Source organism: Somniosus microcephalus, chromosome 5 (genome assembly GCF_052327205.1).
Source record: "Somniosus microcephalus isolate GS21.2 chromosome 5, FLI_Smic_1.0, whole genome shotgun sequence".
NCBI classification, from domain to species: domain Eukaryota; kingdom Metazoa; phylum Chordata; class Chondrichthyes; order Squaliformes; family Somniosidae; genus Somniosus; species Somniosus microcephalus.
In genome coordinates, this window is record NC_140991.1 from 239,055,713 (window position 1) to 239,076,148 (window position 20,436).

The 20,436-nt window shown below is 50.1% G+C and overlaps 1 protein-coding gene across 1 annotated transcript in view; it reads left to right on the forward strand.

Moving 5' to 3' along the window:
* myo10 (myosin X) overlaps window positions 1-20,436 on the forward strand; it is a 312,484-nt gene that overhangs the window by 18,555 nt on the left and 273,493 nt on the right. Inside the window, exons 8-10 of the mRNA XM_085988751.1 lie at window positions 476-568; window positions 15,823-15,891; window positions 16,061-16,143. Of these exons, the coding sequence (XP_085844877.1) occupies window positions 476-568; window positions 15,823-15,891; window positions 16,061-16,143 (245 nt within the window). The remainder of the gene's footprint in view (window positions 1-475; window positions 569-15,822; window positions 15,892-16,060; window positions 16,144-20,436) is intronic.

Genomic DNA, 20,436 nt, shown 5'->3' on the forward strand with positions numbered 1-20,436 from the left:
ATTTTTGATTCGAAGATTTCACAAAGGCCTATAAGTTTTTAATGGATTCAATAGCCATAACCAAATTCAGTTCCAAACTTTATTGTCATCATGGTCTATAAATAGTTCATCTTCCTAAGGATCTGCAATGCTAGGAATTTTTAACCTGTAAATTGATGAAAGGCAGCAATTTAATCATCGTATATTTGTCCTGTGTGAAAAGGTATTACAGGACATGTGCATGGGAAATATGTTACTGACTGATCTACTTACAGATTGGAAATGCAACTGCTAAAGATAGAAACAAACTTTCATTAATAGTTTTATTTTAGACTTTGTTGGACTTATTGATTAACTGAGGAAGAGAGAAATACTTAGCTGTGCGTTTGCCTAAATAGTTTGATGTTTTGTATGTATTTATTTTTCATCACATAAAGCTTTTGATGTGTAAAGCTTAAATTACTTCGAAGTCCTAATTTTAATATTTTCTTCGTAGAAAATGGGCATTCTGGCCCTTATCAACGAGGAGAGTCATTTTCCAAAGGGCACCGACAGTACTCTGCTGGAAAAGTTGCACAGTCAGCATTTGGTAGGTGTTACATTGACAAATATGTATTACTTATGTCAGCTGACTACTATTTGTGTTCACTAACAACTGGTTATTTGGAAACCATCGATCATCCTGCAGAGAGTCTAAATCTAAGTGGCATCGTATGCAGTAAGCTTGCTGCTACTAGTTTTGAGTGCGACTTATCTGATTGGTGGATGGCAACCATTGAATTCGGTGCGCAAGGATGGGGAAATTGGGCGGTTCGTGCTTCTGCCAAGTTCCCACTAAAAATGCAGCCAAGGAAGTATGCAACTGTGTCATTCATTCAGTCTACTTTTGATTGAAATTTTCATTAATTATGCATCACTGATGAAAATAGTGGCCTTTAGCAGGCCTGTTGATGTTATTGTGTTTGGGTGGAAGATGTACCTAGTGGTACTTCAGGCTATAAAAAGTAGGCATAAAAGGCAAGGGCTGGGATTTTCCCGTTTTCCACCCGCATGGTGCGCGGGGAGAGACCGGTAGACGGCAGGAAACCCTTTCCCCGCACGATGTGGAGTTTTAACGTGTGTGTGACTGTGGTAAACCACTGTTATACCTGTCTGTAAGTGTATGTGTATTCCACTAGGTACAGGTCTGGACATGCCTCGGCTGACTCCTCCCACTATTCCAGGTATATAAGTGACTACCTCCCAGTCCCTTAGTATTCTGGACGGGTCGACCACTCGAGACAAGACCTTCATTCTTTAATTAATAAAAGCCTGGTTGTTACTCGCTTAACCTCAGTCTTTTGAGTAATTGATGGCGCATCAATTTTATTAACTAAATTTTTTATAATGGAGAAGATCCTCACACCAGCATGCCTGGACCTGGACAGTCGGGAAGCGGACGCTTCCACCAAGTTTGCTCACTGGCTCATGTGCTTCGATACATTCCTGACTGCCTCCACTGCGGTCGTAACGGATGCGAACAAACTGCCTGTCCTGATCTCCAAGGTGAACTACCAAGTGTACTCAGTCATCCGGGACGTGACCTCGTACACAGCCGCCCTCCAGCTCCTCAAGACCAAGTACACGCGCCCTGTGAACGAAGTATACGCCAGGCACCTACTGGGGAGTCGCAAGCAACAACCTGGGGAATCGACTGAGGAATACCTCCAAGCTCTGTCCGTGCTTGGCCGGGCCTGTGGGTGTAAGGCGGTAACGCCCACTACGTACACGGAGGAACTGATCCGGGATGCCTTCGTAGCGGGCCACAGGTCCAACTACACCCGACAGCGACTGCTGGAGCAGAGTGACCTCACCCTCGACAAAGCCTCCGAAATTGCACTAACGCTGGACGCAGCCTACCGGGGCATGGATGCCTACTCCTCTGCACCGTGGACGCCGCGGGGAACGACAACCTGGGACACGGTAGGACAGCCCCATAGCACCGTGCCACCCCAGCCACAGCCCAACGACGGCCCAACTACCGCAGCAGTGTCCCAAAGCCAGACAGCAGTATCCCAAGGCCAGAAATGCTACTTCTGTGGCCAGGCCAAACACCCCAGAGCGCGCTGCCCGGCGAAGAATGCGACCTGCTCGGGCTGCGGGAAAAAGGGACACTACGCCAGTGTCTGCAAGGCCAAAGCCACCCCGAACGCCAGCAGCGCCGCGTGTGGGCCGTGCGAGTCGCCATCTTGGGCCCCCTACAGCGCCGCGTGTGGGCCGTGCGGGCCGCCATCTTGGGCCTCCCCAGCCATGTGCGAACCACCGCAGCAGCAGCCATCTTGGACGACTCCAGCCACATGGGAATCATGGACGCCGCCATCTTGGACACCAGCCGGGACGCAGCAGGCCGCCAACCCCCCCCCCCATCTGATACCCGCAGCGACACACCGACCCCTACGCTGGCCTCTGTTACGCTGGACCAAACGAGACCGCACCAACTAGCTCGGTCCAAAATGGACGTTAAGGTAAACGGCCATGCAATAAACTGCCTTTTTGACTCCGGGAGCAGAGAGAGCTTCATCCACCCCGACACGGTGCGGCGTTGCTCTCTCCCAGTCCTGCCTGCGCACCAGCGGATTTCTATGGCCTCCGAGTCCCAGTCAGCGGACATTGGCGGCTACTGCGTGGTGACACTAGTAGTAGACGGGACTGTGTTCAATAATTTTAAACTCCTGGTCCTGCCCGACCTCTGCGCTGCCGTTCTACTGGGGTTGGATTTCCAGTGCCACCTCAAAAGCGTTACGATGGCGTACGGTGGCCCCCTCCCCCCACTCACAGTCCGCAGCCAGCAGCCTCCAAATTGCCCGCCGCGCACCAGATGCAACCTCTCCACACTCAGAGTCCCACCCCCCCCCACTGTTTGCTAACCTCACCCCCGACTGTAAGCCCATCGCCACAAAGAGCAGGCGATACAGTGCCGGGGACAGGGTTTTCATCAAAACCGAAGTGGAGCGGCTCCTGAAGGAGGGGATTATTGAGGGCAGCTCCAGCCCCTGGCGAGCCCAGGTTGTGGTCGTTAAGACCGGCGAAAAACAACGCCTAGTCATCGACTACAGCCAAACAATAAACCGCTACACCCTGCTGGACGCCTACCCACTCCCCGCATAGCTGACATGGTCAACCTGATCGCGCAGTACCGCGTCTTTTCGACCATTGACCTGAAATCAGCGTACCACCAGCTCCCCATCCGCCCTGAAGACCGCCAGTATACTGCTTTTGAGGCAAACGGCCGCCTCTATCACTTCCTTAGGGTTCCCTTTGGCGTTACCAACGGGGTCTCCGTCTTCCAAAGGGAGATGGACCGGATGGTCGATCAAAACGCGCTGCAGGCCACTTTCCCTTACCTAGACAATGTGACCATCTGCGGCCATGACCTGCAGGACCATGACGCAAACCTCGAGAAATTCCTCCACACCGCCCAACTCCTGAACCTGACATATAACAAGGAGAAGTGCATATTCCGCACAGACCGCCTCGCCATCCTTGGCTGTGTTGTGGAACACGGGGTCATCGGTCCCGACCCGGACCGGATGCGTCCCCTTATGGAACTCCCACTGCCTAAAAGCTCTGAAGAGGTGCCTAGGGTTTTTTTCCTACTACGCTCAGTGGGTCCCCTACTATGCAGACAAAGCCCGTCCGCTGATCAAGTCCACCTCTTTTCCCCTGACGGCAGAGGCCCGCTTGGCCTTCCATCGTATCAAGGAGGACATTGCCAAAGCCACCATGCACGCAGTGGACGAATCCATCCCCTTCCAGGTGGAAAGCGACGCGTCCGACTTTGCCCTGGCCGCCACCCTTAATCAGGCGGGGAGACCTGTGGCCGCCTTCTCACGAACCCTCCAGGGCCCGGAGACCAGACACTCCGCGGTCGAGAAGGAGGCCCAGGCCATTGTGGAGGCTGTGCGCCATTGGAGGCACCACCTGGCTGGAAAACGATTTACCCTGCTCACTGACCAGCGTTCAGTTGCTTTTATGTTCAACAACAAGCAGAGGGGCAAAATCAAAAATGACAAGATCTTGAGGTGGAGAATCGAACTTTCCACCTACAATTACGAGATCTTGTATCGGCCTGGGAAGCTCAATGAACCCCCAGATGCCCTATCGCGTGGCACCTGCGCCAGCGCGCAGATCGATAGGCTGAGGGCCCTCCACAATGACCTCTGCCACCCGGGGGTCACCAGGTTCTTCCACTTCATCAAGGCCCGCAACCTGCCTTACTCCATCGAGGAGGTCAGGACCATGACCAAGAACTGCCAAGTCTGCGCTGAGTGCAAACCGCACTTTTATAGACCAGACAGAGCCCACCTGATAAAAGCCACTCGCCCTTTCGAATGCCTGAGCGTCGATTTTAAAGGGCCTCTCCCCTCCTCCGACCGCAATGTGTACTTCCTCAACATCATTGACGAGTACTCCCGTTTCCCGTTCGCTATCCCCTGCCCGGACATGACCAGTGCCACGGTCATTAAATGTCTGAACAGCCTCTTCACCCTGTTCGGTTTCCCCAGCTATATCCATAGCGACCGGGGCTCATCGTTTATGAGCGACGAACTCCGCCAGTACCTGCTCGCTAGGGGTATAGCCACAAGCAGGACCACCAGTTACAACCCCCGGGGGAACGGACAGGTGGAAAGAGAGAATGCAACAGTTTGGAAGGCCGCCCTACTAGCCTTAAAGTCTAGGGGCCTTCCGACCTCCCGCTGGCAGGAGGTGCTCCCCGATGCGCTCCATTCGATTCGGTCACTGCTCTGCACTGCCACCAATGCCACCCCTCACGAGAAAATGTTTGTCTTCCCAAGGAAGTCCACATCGGGGACATCGTTACCGCCATGGCTGACGTCCCCAGGGCCGGTACTACTGAGAAGACACGTGAGGACCAATAAAACGGACCCCCTGGTCGAGAGGGTCGACCTCCTCCACGCCAACCCCCAGTACGCTTACATTGCGTACCCGGACGGGCGGGAGGACACAGTCTCCATACGAGACCTCGCACCCTCGGGGACCGCTGTAACCCACTACCCATTACCACCCCCCCCCCCCACGACCCGATATCCAACCCCAGCAGCCGGCACGCCTGAGCCCGTCACCCACGAGGACTACACTCCAGTGCACCAGCCTACACGGGACGCGACGCCGGAAGCTCCACCACCCCTGCCGTCGCCACGCCGATCACAGCGGCAGATAAGACCTCCGGAGAGACTCCAATACACGAACTTTTAAATACACTTCACCCCGCCGGACTCATTTTTAAACAAGGGGTGAATGTGGTAAACCACTGTTATACCTGTCTGTAAGTGTATGTGTATTCCACTAGGTACAGGTGTGGACATGCCTCGGCTGACTCCTCCCACTATTCCAGGTATATAAGCGACTACCTCCCAGTCCCTTAGTATTCTGGACGGGTCGACCACTCGAGACAAGACCTTCATTCTTTAGTTAATAAAATCCTGGTTGTTACTCGCTTAACCTCAGTCTTTTGAGTAATTGATGGCGCATCAGTGACGTAATGGCCGGGTTCCTCACCTGGAAATCTGCCTGATTGACAGGCTGGCTTCCAGTTGGGCAGGGAACGCAGGCTGGACACCGCAGCAACAGGTAGATGTGCTGGGTCCAGGTGAGGGTGTGGGTGGGGGGGGATGTATCCAAGCCTGGGCGGAGGGAGTTCGATCCCCGACCCCGGAGAGGTGCAGGCTGCTGGTGGGGGGAGTTTGGGGGCCCGGGAGGAAGCACTCCTGCTCCTCCCGGCCCACAAGGGCTGTTCCCCGAGGCTGTGACCACCTCGTTGCAGTTGCCGGGATCCCCGGCCGCCTGCAGTTAAACCTGCAAAGCAGGTTGAAGTGAAAGCTTCAGGCCTCATTATCATATTTAAATTGCCAACCTGCCTCCTGGGTGGGTTGGGGTCGGGTTTTAGATTTTTCCAACTTTCACTTCCCCCCCGCCTCCAACCTACCCATTTTTTTCCTGTGAAAATTCCCCCCAAAGAGTTTTAAGTCTCATTTTAGAGATAGAAGCTACCAATGTATGATGCATTATTTTACATATGTATTAGATATTTTATCCTATATAGATTTTTTAATGTTTTGAATTGTTCAGGTAATTTCAAGTACATAGTTTTTGTTTTGCAGGCTAAGGTTTTTCTCCGTGCAGCCTTTTAAAGGCTTAACTGAATTTATAGAATAAATAGGGCCTTCATAAATGCGTACCTAAATATGTGTTCTGATATATTTGGTTGCATGATGTTAAATTTCCCCATAATGCTTTTGTGCAACTTCAAGATTGCATTTGTGGTCACTTTCTTGCCACTCCCACCCCCGACAATTGGAGCGGTTTCTAACGCCATGCAGTCTGGGCCCAGACCATGGGAATTCACTGTAGCGTTCCATCTTGTGATTCTGTCTTAATAACAACATAAGACCATAAGAAATAGGTGCTGGAGTAGGCCATTTGGCCCCTCGAGCCTGCTCCGCCATTGAATGAGATCATGGCTGATCTTCGACCTCAACTCTACCTTCCCGCCCGATCCCTTGATTCCTGTAGTATCCAAAAATCTGGCGATCTCTGTCTTGAATATACTCATCGACTGAGCATCCACAGCCTTCTGGGGTAGAGAATTCCAAAGATTCACCACCCTTTGAGTGAAGAAATTTCTCCTCATCTCAGTCCTAAATGGCCGATCCCTTATTCTGAGACTGTGACCCCTAGTTCTAGACTCCCCAGCCAGGGGAAACATCCTCCCTGCATCTACTCCGTCAAGCCCTTTCAGAATTGTACATGTTTCAATGAGATCACCTCTCATTCTTCTAAACTTTAGGGAATATAGGCCTAGTCTACTCAATCTATCCTCCTAGGACAATCCCCCCATCCCAGGAATCAGTCTAGTGAACCTTTGTTGCACTCCCTCTATGGCAAGTATATCCTTCCTTAGGTAAGGAGACCAAAACTGTATACAATACTCCAGGTGTGGTCTCACTAAAGCCCTATATAATTGTAGTAAGACTTCTTTACACTGGCCGGAATTTTAACAGGAAAGAGTGAGTGCGTTTGGGAGTGGGTGGGAGGTTAAATGCGTTGAAATTGACTGCATCGGGAAGTCGGCGTCAACCCGCCAGCTTCTGTATTTAACTGGAGCATGTTCGACTGTGAGTGAGAAAATCCCACTGGAGAGGTGAGTTAGCAATTTAGAGTTAGCTAAGAGGCTACAAAGAGCCTTTTTTAACCTGAGTTTCAAGGGTGTGCATGGGATTCCCGGCTTCCTGGGCCTCGCCAGTGAATGGAAGGTCACTTTTCTTGACCTCGAGGTCATTAAATTTCTTCTTGTACTGAATCCAAGATCTCGCCATCACACTCCTGCTGCTCACCTCTGCCGTAATCTCCAGCCATGCCTCCTTGGTGTCTAAGGCTGGCTTCTTCCTCCCATCAGCAGGGAATAACACTTCCCTGCGGGCCCTAACTCCTTACAGCAGGAGTTCCAGGGAGGCATCACTGGGGCAGCTTTCGTACGCATTGTTTGTTCTCCCACCAAAGCAATGTCTCTCCAACCAAACCAATCTCTTTCCCACCAATGCCTCTGCAACCTCCACCAACCTTCAACTGTCCTCTTTAAATACCTGAGCTGAATTGTACCCATGCATGACGTCATCATGCTCGCTCACATGAATTGGTTGGGAAACCCAGAAGTCAGATGCAAATGCAGTTTCTTCATTAAAAAGCCACTGCAAAGCGTGCCGCTGAAACCTCCGGATTCCCCATGCGCTGCCAGTGCGTCCGTGAGTAAAAATTTCGGCCTCTTGTGCTCCAATCTCTTTGTAATAAAGGCTAACATACCATTTGCATTTAGGAACCTTGAACTGAATAAAGAACTCATCGGGAGCCTGGTTCCTTTTTATTTAATTTGCTGGCTTCCTAAATCAATAGGGATAAGTGCACAATAAAAAGAAAATCATGCTACTATTTTCAATAAAAAGAAAATCATGCTACCATCATCAAGTTTGCGGATGATACCACGGTAGTAGGCCAGATCACCAACAACGATGAGTCAGCCTACAGGGAGGAGGTCCAGCATCTCGTGAAGTGGTGCGCCGATAACAACCTGGCCCTTAACATCAAGAAAACCAAAGAAATCATTGTGGACTTCAGGAAGTCTAAAGGCGGAAGTCACACCCCCATCCACATCAATGGGGCTGTGGTGGAAAGGGTGGACAGCTTTAAGTTCCTCGGAGTGCACATCACGGAAGACCTCTCCTGGTCCCTCAATACCTCCTCTCTGGTGAAGAAGGCCCAGCAGCGCCTATATTTCCTAAGGAGGCTGAAGGGATGTAACCTGTCACCCCTGATCCTCTCTAACTTTTACCGCTGCACAATAGAGAGCATCCTGACAAACTGTATCACAGTATGGTATGGCAGCTGTAGCTACTATGACCGGAAAGCCCTGCAGCGGGTAGTCAAAACTGCCCAACGCATTACCGGCACCCGGCTACCGACCATAGAGCACATATACCAGAAACGCTGTTTATGGAGGTCACGGTCCATCATGAAAGACCCTACCCACCCCAGCCACAGTCTGTTCGCCCTCCTGCCATCTGGGAGACGCTACAGATGCATTCGCACCCGTACGACCAGATTTAGGAACAGTTTCTTTCCCAGGGCTGTCATCCTACTGAACTCCACAAATAAACTCTAAAGCCTGCACTTCTGCCAGTGCACTTTATTATGGTTATGTTTATGTTAATGTATTACAAACCAAATGTATGTTGAATGTTTAAATGTCTTAATCTAAATGTACACTCTCGGGAGCCGCAAGCCTACATTTCATTGTACTGCACTTGTGCACTAACAATGACAATAAAAGTTGATTTGATTTGTTTTGATTTGATTTAACCCTTTGCATTAATATTGTTTGAATTATCTGTGTCACCTTTCTGGATGTGGCTTGTATACCGTTCTACCACAGCAGGTAAATGGTATAAAATACGCAGTTTAACTGTATAACATTTGTTGATTTTTATTTGATATGGTCGAGTTGTATTTGTTGTCCTGTGCTGTGAGGAACAATTTATTTAAAATTGTTCTTTGTTTAGAGTGTATGATTATGGTCAATGTTTAGCTTCGGGTGGGAATAATGGCCCAGTAATTCCGTTCCAAACGCGTGAGTACGGTCGGGGCACTCACGCGTCTGGCCGGAGGAAATGCCGGTTTTCAGCATGCACAGCACATGCGGGGAAAACCGGCATTTCCTGTCCTCTGAACGAAGGGGTTCAGAGGCACAGCGCGTGCGACTGCACAGGCAGCACGTGCGCAGTGAACTTCGTCGATTTCATTCATGGATTCAGTGAGGTTAAGTCCTTACAACTTACACATGAAAAAAGCATGTGTAAAGTTGCTTCAGAGGCTGCGGAGGAAGATATATTTTATCGTGGAGTTTCTGAAAGGAAATATTTTTGTTTGGGAAAGGGAGGAAAGTTATTTTAAGAAATGCTGAGGTAAGTTTTAAAGTTTAATTTTTTTTTTTTTTAAACGGGTTTTCAGTACTGCAGGTAGAAGGAGCAATTGTGGCTGTGTGAATTGAATTTGCTGTGTTTATTAAATGTGAAAATGACTGTTCTAAAATGAATAATGTAACATTTCCAACATTTTTAAGAAAGAAACTTTTCATCAGTAATATAGGCCTAGAAATTCATTGACGCCACTTTTGGGGCACTAAAGTGGGGCGTCCGCTAAAGTTTGCGGCCGCCGCCAAATCGATGCCACTTCTCCGATATTCATTAGCTTCGCCCTAGGAGTTCGGGCGAGCACTAAAACTGCTGCTGGACGCCTCTCTTTGGGCGCTAAGCCGGAGGTGGTGATCGATAGCGCCGAGGCCGGGCGCAGCGCAGGTGCGGCCATCTCGTGATTGACAGCAGACACCCTGGCGCCGGCCAGCTCTTAAGGGGGAAGGGTCGACTGTGTCTGCTGCCACGCCCTGGATAGTGGAGCCCTCCAGCTAGGCCTGAACACTGCTGCTGGACCCAAATAGCGCCTGAAGACATGGAGAAGGCCCGTGAACGTGCGCAGCGCTTCTCAGAGCGTGATCTGAGTGTGCTGCTTGCTGCTGTGGAGAAGAGGCGCCATGTTTTGTACCCGGACAATGGCAAGAAGGCGACGGTCCGCGTCTACAGGAGAGCCTGGAGGCATGTCGCCACCAAGCTGTCAGCCAACAGCGACGTCCCCAGGAGCGGTGCCCAATGCCGCAAAAAGTTAAATGACCTCACACGCATTGTCAGGGTGAGTACCCTTTCCAGTGACCTCCTCATCTTTGCATATGCACCTCACATTATGGGCAAAGGGACCTGAAAGCTCTAATGGCCAGCCTTCATCCAGCAGCTATGGGACAGGCATGAGCATCAATTGCACATTCTGCACTTAACACACTGGCCAAGCTATTCCACCATGGGAGGCATTGCACACCAGATCATGGCGACACACTGGCCAGGCTATTCCACCATGGGAGGCAGTGCACACAAGATCACGGCGACACACTGTACTTAGAGGCCGTCCTTTCTCTTGCAGGCCAAGCTGGCGAATAATCGCAGGAGCTGGACTGCGACCGGGGGAGGCCGACCCCATATCCAGCCACTCACCGACCTGCAACATCGCGTGGAGCGCCTCATGGGTGGCCGGGTGATTGGGCCCGTTGCATGTGGAGATGCCGACCCTGTTCTGGGCAGCATTGGTAAGGACATCACCTTTTGCACCTCTCTCGTCCCACTTGCGCATCAGATCTACATCCTTTGCCACTGTCCGACCAATGCGCTGAATGCCACCACTCATGCATCCCGCACTGACGCCCTCTCCTCACTCTAAAGCTACTCTTGTGCCTTCCTGCTTTCAGATGGTGAAGAGGAGGTCCCTGAACTTGCCAGTGACAGACCCTCCGAAGAGGAGCAGGAGGAGGAGCAAGAGGAAGGCGGCCCATCAGGGGAACCCTCAGCCGCGGCCACCCAGGCCAATGTAGGGGACACGTCTTCCCTGGAGGGCAGCGTGGCGGAAGTGTCGAAGGGGAGGGGAGCTCCTGGGACCTGCGGGCTGCAGAAAGGCGGGAGGGGGGTGGAAGCTCGGCAGCCTTCTCCACAGAGGGGGGAAGCGTCGGAGGGGAGTCCAATTGCTGGGCCCAGCGGCCTCCAGCAATGCAGGAAGGGTCGGCCAGCTCGGCGGCCTTCTCCCCAGAGGGAGAGTCCGGCCTCCAGTCAGGAGATGCTCTTCGCCGAGGAGATGGAACGCCTCGAAGACTTGTCCGCGGACTCGGAGCGCCGGCACACGGAGCTCATGGCGGCAGTGGCACGGTTGCCTGAGTCCATCGATTCCCTCTCTCGGAGTGTGGCCGAGTTCGGGCCCTCCGAGGCCACCAGTCGGGCGGAATACCGGGCAGATCAGGCAGCGAGTCGGGCGGAATTCGGGGCAGCTCTGTCAGCGACTGGCCAGGTGATCAGTGGTGCCATCCAGTCACTGGCTGCTCTGATGCGGTCAGTGAACAGGTCAACACGGGCACTCACTGCTGCCACACTCGCTGTGTCAGCCAGGCATCGCCAGGGCACCCGGCGCGCTGCAGCAGCACAGCGGTCTGTCCCTCGGCAGATTGGTGCGCATGCTGCAGTGCTGGCCCGGGCGAGTGCCAGTGTCTCAGGCGACCAGCGAGCGCCTGCCATCCGCCAGCTTGCCGCCATTCCTCCAGCCGCCACTGCCAGTCCCCCAGTGGAGCTGCCAGGAGCTGCTGCAGTGACTGATGCTGGCCAGCCACAGCTGCAGCAATCAACAGCCGCCCGCTCGACGGCCAGACCTCGACTAGGCCGACCCCCAAGGGCATCTGCCGTCACGACATGTGCCCCTCAGGAGCCTGCCCCCAGCCTTGCAGCAGCCAATGGCCTTACTTTGAGGCGGAGCAGCAGGGCGGGCAGGGGCCACCCAAAGATGGCCAAGGCATCGCCCTAGCGGGCCAAATAGTCGAATGTGTGGCCATTTGTGTTTGTTTCTTGAGGCCGAGAATTGGATGTTTGTTTTTTGAAGGCCGATGATGTGATGTTTGTTTTTGACGAAGGCCGAGAATGACGGCCATTTTAGTTGCCCTATTTTGTTAATCCTCTCCAGGTTGTGGGAGCGAGTAATGTGTTTGAGTGTTTTTTGGGGGTTTCGTCTGTTTTTGGTTTTCATGTGGGAAGGGCCCAGAGTTTGTACAATAAACCATTTTATTTATTCACATTGTCCATGTTTGATCTTTGAAGTGTTTGTTGCCTTAACCGGCTGAGGGCTTGCGGAGCGGCTGCAATCATGTTCTATCATTGGCACAAGCCATTCCCTGACGGGCCTAGAAGTGATGTTCAATAAGCCGCCGACGGGCGGCCCTTGGACCTTGTGCCTCCCTCCTGGGCTGGTACTCCTCGCCCTTGTCGTCCTCCTGCTCCTCCTCCTGAGGTGGTGGTCCAACGTGAGGTGGCAGTGCCTGAGTCCTGCGGATAGCCAGGTTGTGCAGCATGCAGCAAACGACGACGAATTGGGAGACTCGATCCTGCAAATACTGGAGGGCTCCCCCGGAGCGATCGAGACAGCGGAACCGTTGCTTGAGCACGCCGATTGTTTGTTCTATGAGGTTCCTCGTCGCTTGATGGCTCTCGTTGTATGCCTCTTAAGCAGGGGTCGTGGGTGCGCGGAGCGGGGTCATGAGCCAGGTACACAAAGGATAGCCTTTGTCCCCGATAAGCCATCCTCTTGGGGGAGGCTGTGCCTGGAACATGTCAGCCACAGTTGTCTGTCGCAGGATAAAGGCATCGTGGCTGCTGCCTGGAAAGCGGGCATTGACAGCTAGGATGCGCTGCCTGTGGTCACACACCAGCTGTACATTGAGGGAATGGTAGCCCTTCCGGTTGCGGTAATCCTCGGCATGCTCAAGAGGTGCCCGCAAAGCCACATGCGTGCAGTCAATGGCGCCCTGCACCATGGGGAAGCCCGCTATTCTTGCAAACCCCACTGCACGCTGCTGCTGCTTGTCCAGGGTCATGGGGAAGGAGATGAATTGATGTCTCCTTCTGAAAAGGGCTTCGGTCACCTGGCGGATGCAGCAATGCACGGCGAACTGGGAGATGTTAGCGATGTCCCCAGTAGCGGATTGGAAGGAACCGGAGGCATAGAAGTTGAGAGCCACCGTCACCTTCACTGCCACCGACAGAGACGTCCTGCGCATCAGCTGTGGCTGCAGATCTCTCTGAAGCAGCCGGCAGATGTCTGCAACCACCTCCCTTCGGAATCGCAGCCTCCTAACACACATCGCGGCAGACATGGTCAGATAGGAGGTCTGCTGGCGGTATACCCTGCGTGGGTAAGGCCTCAGTTGGCGACACCTGTTGCCCCCTCTGCATCTAGCCAGGGCTGCCACTCTCTCACGGCGTCTGTAAGCCCTTCTGGCATAAGGCTGAAATTCAGCGTTGCCACCCAATGCAGCCCCCATTATATGCTGGCAAACACTGAGCTCTGAATGAAGGCAAAGATAATTGGTAAGCTCTGGCCTGAGCCAAAAATACCTGTCCAAGTGTTGGTCCAAACCAGTAAACTCTCCTCCTTGGTCTCTGTCCAAAAAACCGTTGCACAAGAGTGAATGCTGCAAAATGGCTGGCCTTTATACTGCTGGGTAAGTGCCCTTTAATTTGCGCTCCCCGCGGCCCGGCTGGGCTGTGTACCGTTCCACTTCACTGTGCGCCAGGCGGCCCGAGCGACTATGGGCCGGCGCGAGTGAAGTTCCGGTTCGGGGCGCACAAAAGGCGTTGCACTAGCAAATGACGCCATGATGTGCGCGCGCAGCAGGGCGCGCGCTAAGACTTTGCGCCGGCGCTAAATGTGTACTGAAGTTGGGGCGAGGCGCAGATCGCGCTGCGCCCGGCCGCTAAGCGCCTAGCGCTCGAAATCTACTCCTCCCAAGGCGCTAACGGCTGCCGCGCCCAACTGAATTTCTAGGCCATATTCTTTTAAGTAATTATGTATGTATGTCCGTATATATTCCTTTACGTATATGTATGTATATATTCCTTTACTTATGTGTATGAATGTATGTATTTAATTATGATTTTCCAATAAGTTACTTTCTCTGAAAGTCATAATTAAATACATACATTCATACACATAAGTAAAGGAATATATACATATACGCAAAGGAATATATACAGACATACATACATAATTACTTAAAAGAATATATTACTGATGAAAAGTTTCTTTCTTAAAAATGTTGGAGTCATTTTCACATTTAATAAACACAGCAAATTCAATTCACATAGCCACAATTGCTCCTTCTACCTACAGTACTGAAAACCCGTTTTAAAAAACAAAAATAAACTTTAAAACTTACCTCAGCATTTCTTAAAATAACTTTCCTCCCTTTCCCAAACAAAAATATTGCCTTTCAGAAACTCCACGATCAAATATATCTTCCTCCGCAGCCTCTGGAGCAACTGTACTCATGCTTTTTTCATGTGTAAGTTGTAAGGACTTAACCTCACTGAAAGCATGAATGAAACCGGCGAATTTATGGTTGGAGTTCCGACTCCACTTGCCGGGACTGTCTGGAGTGGGGTTCGAAACCCTACTCCTTCTGGCCCAGCGGCGGGGATGCTTACCGCTACGCAAAAGGCCCACTCCGCGCAAAAGGTGACACCCATACGTTTGCTGCGCCTTTTCCCTCCCCGTGACTGGAGCCCTATGCTGCCACTTGAAAGACCAAGCTATCATCTGTCCTTTTTGCGGCGCCTTGGACTTCTCATTACCAATGATGAGCAGGCGCTGCGCCTCCACCTCGTTGAGGAGATTGCTGACGTCATCATCAGTCCAATTGTGAGTTCTTTTAATGCCATGAATTGTGCTCATTCCAGCCATTTCACGTTGCTAATCGGAGTGGGCCTTTGGCGTAGCGGTAGGATCCCCGCCGCTGGGCCAGACGGGGTAGAGTTTCGAACCCCGCTCCAGACAGTCCCGGCAAGTGGAGTCGGAGCTCCGGCTCTAAATTCTGGGTTGACATCCAGTGGGATATTTGCGTCCGTGGGTGTGGGTGGCCCCCCTCCTCGTATAGGTTGTGGGAGCCCGTAAAACCCTCCCGCCATAGGACTAACCACCCTAATGGCTGGTACAAAGATGGTTACGGTCACGGAAGGAGCGTTAATCACGGCCATAAATCCTTCCACCACTTCATACAGTTCCCCAAAGGGAACAGTGTGAAGACATGTATGACGACGACGTTGCTAAATAAATAAATGGAATGAAAAAAATTCTTTCAGGGCTTTTAAAAGTCTTTAAATTGCTTTAATTCTGTTTAAAACTACTTCAGATTCTTCAAAATAATGTAAACGTTTTAAAAAGTTTATAAAAGTTACCAAAAGCTTCATAAAAATACCAAAAACCTATTTGAAATGCTGCTCTGCATGTAAAAATGCGTAGCAGCTTGTGAGAAACATTGGGGGCATGTCCTATTAAACTGAGACCTCAAGGGGCGTGTCTCAGTTGCACAGCGCGCTCCAGGCTTCGCGCTGGCTGCACTCCTGGGTGGCGTGACGTCAGACGCTGCCCGGGATTCTTCTCTTTCAAAAAGGAATTCCAGGTGTCCCTGGAGGTGAACGGCAGGCGCGTCGGGTAAGTGCAGATCGGGGGCTTGCACGCGCGGCAAGCCCCCGATCCGAATTTCTGCCCCAATAAGCTCAAAGCAACCTGCTGGCAGAATAGTTGTGATCAATTCACAATGTTTTAATTTGTCACTGTTCCATTAGTAAATTAATCTATGTTGTACTTTTTTCCTAGAACAATCCCTTTTATGTGAAGCCCAGAGTCATTGACCATTATTTTGGAGTGAAACACTATGCTGGAGAGGTATTTATGCTGTATCTCATCTAATTTTCATCTTGTTATTTTCAGCAGCACTTTAGTATGACTATTAATAATGGACTGAGGGAAACTTCACAAATCTCTTCACAGCATTGTTCTATCAATTTTCCTTTTACTTCTCCGTTACAAACAAACTTTTTTTTCCATCCCAAAGGTTTTATACCATGTAAAGGGGATTCTGGAGAAGAACAGGGACACATTCAGGCATGATGTACTGAACTTGTTACGTGAAAGCAGGTACTAACTTTGAATCAGATGTATTTTACAGTTACTTTTTTTTGGTGGGGAGGGGGAGATGGGAGTAGAGCCTGAATCATACATGGGATTTTTTTCTCCACTCATTCCTAAAATAGCAGAAATTGTTTTCACTGCAGTTGTATTCTAAAAAGGTTTTAAACTTTTGGCTGAATGGGATCACAGCGAGAGAGTTTGCTTATGGACTCTCATTTTCATTCACTATCTCGGATACAGTTGAAGTTGTTTTCTGCTTGCAACTTACTAACACTGAAGGGGAAAGGAGGAGAAGCTAAGAGTGGTGCTTTTGGGTGAGAGCACTAACTCTGGAGTGGAGCGGTTAGAGTGCCAGCATGAACTCAGTAGGGACAAAAGAGCGCCAGTGTGAACTGAAGTACGGTGGTGAGAGAGAGAGTACCAGCTTGAACTGGGAGGGTAAGTGAGAATACCAACTTGAACTGGGAGGGTAGAAAGAGTACCAGCTTGAACGGTGTTGAAGAGGGAGAAGCATGCAGGGTTGAATTGAGGGAGGAGTGGGAGGATTATCCACTTGAATGAGGGTGGAAGAAGTGAGCCTGGTTGAACTGGGAGGGCTAGAGCAAGATAGTCACTTTTCTACTGATGAGGTAGGAGTTTTTCTAAGGCCTGGAAAGTACAAAAAGCGAAGAGCAGTGTAAATACAGTTTTGAGCATGGAAACATGCAAACGAAGCATAAAGGGCCTAGTTTTTCTGACCCACATTACAGCTCCCTCTTTCCCCAGTACTGGTGCCAGTGCCCCATGAATTGAAACCCCTGTCTCCCACACCACTCTCTCAGCCACGCATTTAAACCTCTAATCTGTTTGTCTCTATGCCTATTTGCACGTGGCTCAGGTAGCAATCCAGAGATTATTGTCTTTGAGGTTCTGCTTTTTAATTTATATCCTAACTTCTCAAACTCCCTTTGCAGAACCTCGTTCCTAGTTCTACCTATGTAATTGGTTCCTATGTGAACTACAACAACTGGATCCTCCCCCTCCTTCTCCAGGTTCTTTCTAGCCATGAGGAGATATCCTTAACACTGGGACTGGGCAGGTAACACAGCTTTCAGGACTCTCGGTCGCAGTTGCAGAGAACAGTATCTATTTCTCTGACTATACTGACCCCTACCACTACCACATTCCTTTTCGCTTTCCCCACTTGAATAGCCTCCTGTACCATGGTGCCATGGTCAATTTGCCCATCCTCCCTGCAGTTTTTATTCTCATCCACACCAGTAGCAAGCACCTCGTACCTGTTGGACAATGGCAAAGACTGAGGCTCCTCCACCACTGCATCTGCAGTCCCTTTACCTGCCTGAGTCACAGACACACCCTCCTGTTCCTAACCAAATCTAAACCACTACCTCCTAGGTCAGAATGTCCAGGTAACTCTCCCCCTCACTGATGCATCGCAATGTCTGCACCTCGGACTCCAGCTCAGTAACTCTGAGCCAAGTTTGCTTGAGTTGCAGACACTCACTGCAGATGTGGTTGCCTGTGATCACGCTGTTCTCCACAAACTTCCACATGCTGCAGATGCGGCACTCCTCCTGCACTGCCATCTCTATCTAAACTTGTTCTATGGCCCAGAAATTCGGGTTGGGGGCTTCCCACGGGTGCAAGCCCCCGACCTGCACTTACCTAGCGCCGGCCGTTGAGCTGTAGGGCCCCGTGGAATTCCGATCCGGGGCCTGGACCAGCTGCCGGCACGCAGTGCTTGCATTTCCCAGGGGCGCAGTTAGTTCGATGCGTCCCCTGGGATCACGTGGGCCATGGGGAGCCAATCGGAGCAGGGAATGCTCCATTCATAAGTCTGATAGGAAGACCTGTCAAGACTTATAAATACTATGGCCCCAAAATAGCACTAAACCTTCAAATAAATTTTTTTTTAAATCACATTTTTTAAATAAACTATAAATTACATGAAATAACTATTTTAAACAATAATTTAAATTTTTGAAAAAAATAATGTTATATTCTAACGGGGCTAAAAATAAACTTATCTTGCTTTAAAGTATTTAAAAATAATAAACCTGTGGAAAAAATGTTTTAATTTTAATTAATTCACCACTTACCTTGTAAAAAGCAGGCCTTACACCTGCTTTTTATATTTCTAAATTCTGCAGGCTTACGTTCCCGGAGAAAGCTGTAAAAAAAAACTAAGTTTGATGCGCACGCGCAGCCTCCCCCGTACACACGTTCGACCTCTGAACCTCTTCGTTCAGAGGAACGGAAGTGCCGGTTTCCCGCGCATGCGCAGTGCATGCAGGAAACCGGCACTTCCATCGGGCCTACAGGTGAGTACCCCGTGCGTACTCACCCGTGGAGACCCGAATTTCTGGGCCATTATATTTAATTAATTAAAGTTTTATGTAATTAATTTACTTAGCTTGTTTTAAACTAATTAATGTAACTAAAGGGAGACCCTCCTCCCCCTCTGCACCGAATTCCCACTCTCAGAAAATTCTCAATTTCCCACTCTGTTTACAATGTACTCAGTTAACATTGCGCTCTGTGCCTTAGCTCAGTTTTATAGTTAGCTTAGTTTTATCGTTAGTTTATGGTCTGAACCAATGTGGCTTTTATTATTCACCAATACAAAAGTAATAATTGGGAGGGGGGGATTTATTCTGAGGATAACTTTCCCTCTTGAAAGTTTGATGCATATTGCTGTACTCAGTTTAAAAATTTCTTGCAACATTTTTCACATTTTCTTTTTACAAGTAGTAAATGGTTGAAGTGTTGGATAAAGTTGTTTAAAGCTACACAAATGTTGCTTTGTGGCACAAGATGTCAAGGGAACCATACAGATTGACTCACGAGCGGAAAGAAGCTACAAGGCATCATCAATCATCAATAGATTTTTTTTATGATGGCGCTAAATCTTGAAATAAATTTAGTTTCATTTGTAAGTATAAGATTTTAGGATTTTATCAGTTTTTATCTCCCAACAGTTACTTTTTTTTATTGAAAGGTGACCGATTTATTTTGATCTCCCACCACATTTTCACTACGTCAACATAACGTCAATTTCTGCATGTTTTTTCAATTCAATTGATAAAGTTTGTCATATGATAGTTTCATGTGTTTTAGATTGGGTGCTAGTTAGACTGGATCACACCTTCCTCCATTAGAAACATTGGGCTGGATTTTACGAACCTTGGCGTGTCCGTGGCGGGCGACATCGGTGGCGGGTCCCAACCCCGCTCCTGTCTCCATCCCAGCCTTTGAAATGAATTTCCCCTGATTGGGTTTGTTAAGCCCGCCTAGCGCGTTTCCCAGTCAGTTAGAGGAAGTGGGTCTGGTGACGTTATTTGATGACTCATCATCAGCCGGTTTCCTTAAAGGGACCATGGCCAACTTTCTTTTGACATTTGTGCTGTCATTATGGTGCTGCAAACACTGATGAGCTCTGCACAGAGGTGCAGGACTGCATCCAGGCTCGTCCATGGAGGGAGTCGCAGCATGCAGGGAGGTTCTCTTCCCTTCCCATGGGCAGAAGAGACCTCCCTGGGAGATCAACACAGCCTGGTTGCACATTGCAGAGGAGGGCACAAGCAGGGTTGTGGTCAAGAGGACCTGAGTGCAGTGCCACAAATGTTTCAATGATCTCAGTAGATCACTAAACATTAGTACAAAGCCACACTCAACCTCATCCTGCTGTGCCACTCATCACATCCCCATCACTCTGCCTTCCCTACCCTACTCCTGCACACCCTTACACCAACCTACCTTGCACCGCCACCCATCCCTCTCTATCTACATTATCACATCTCCATCTCACTAGCCACCCCTCACACTCACCCTCATCCTAGTGCAATCATACCACCTAACAATGCACAAGGGTAGGCATTTGGTGTTCTATGCACTGTTCATGTAAAATTTCTGTTCATGTGCTGTCAAACATTGAAATCTTTTTTCAACACTTTGTGTTCTTGGACAGATTTTTGTGTACCTTTGAAAGTATCTTAGTGAGTTGCAATGAATGGTGAGACTTAACGGGCACCCCCCCCGCCCCCCCCCCCCCCACCAACAATGGCGATGCGTGTGAAAGGAATGGCTTGGGCATTGTAGGGATATTTTATGGTGTTGGTGTGGGGTGGTGCCAACCTGGCGCATCATGTGGCATCCAGGGTGTACAGCGTTAAGTGAAGTAAATCTGGCCATGGTGAAGGGCAGATATGTGCTCAGGTGCTGATGCCCTGTGTGCTGTGCAGCATCAGTTGATTGTGGAGAAGGTTGGTATTGTTGTTGATGCTGCTGCTGTGCCTGGTG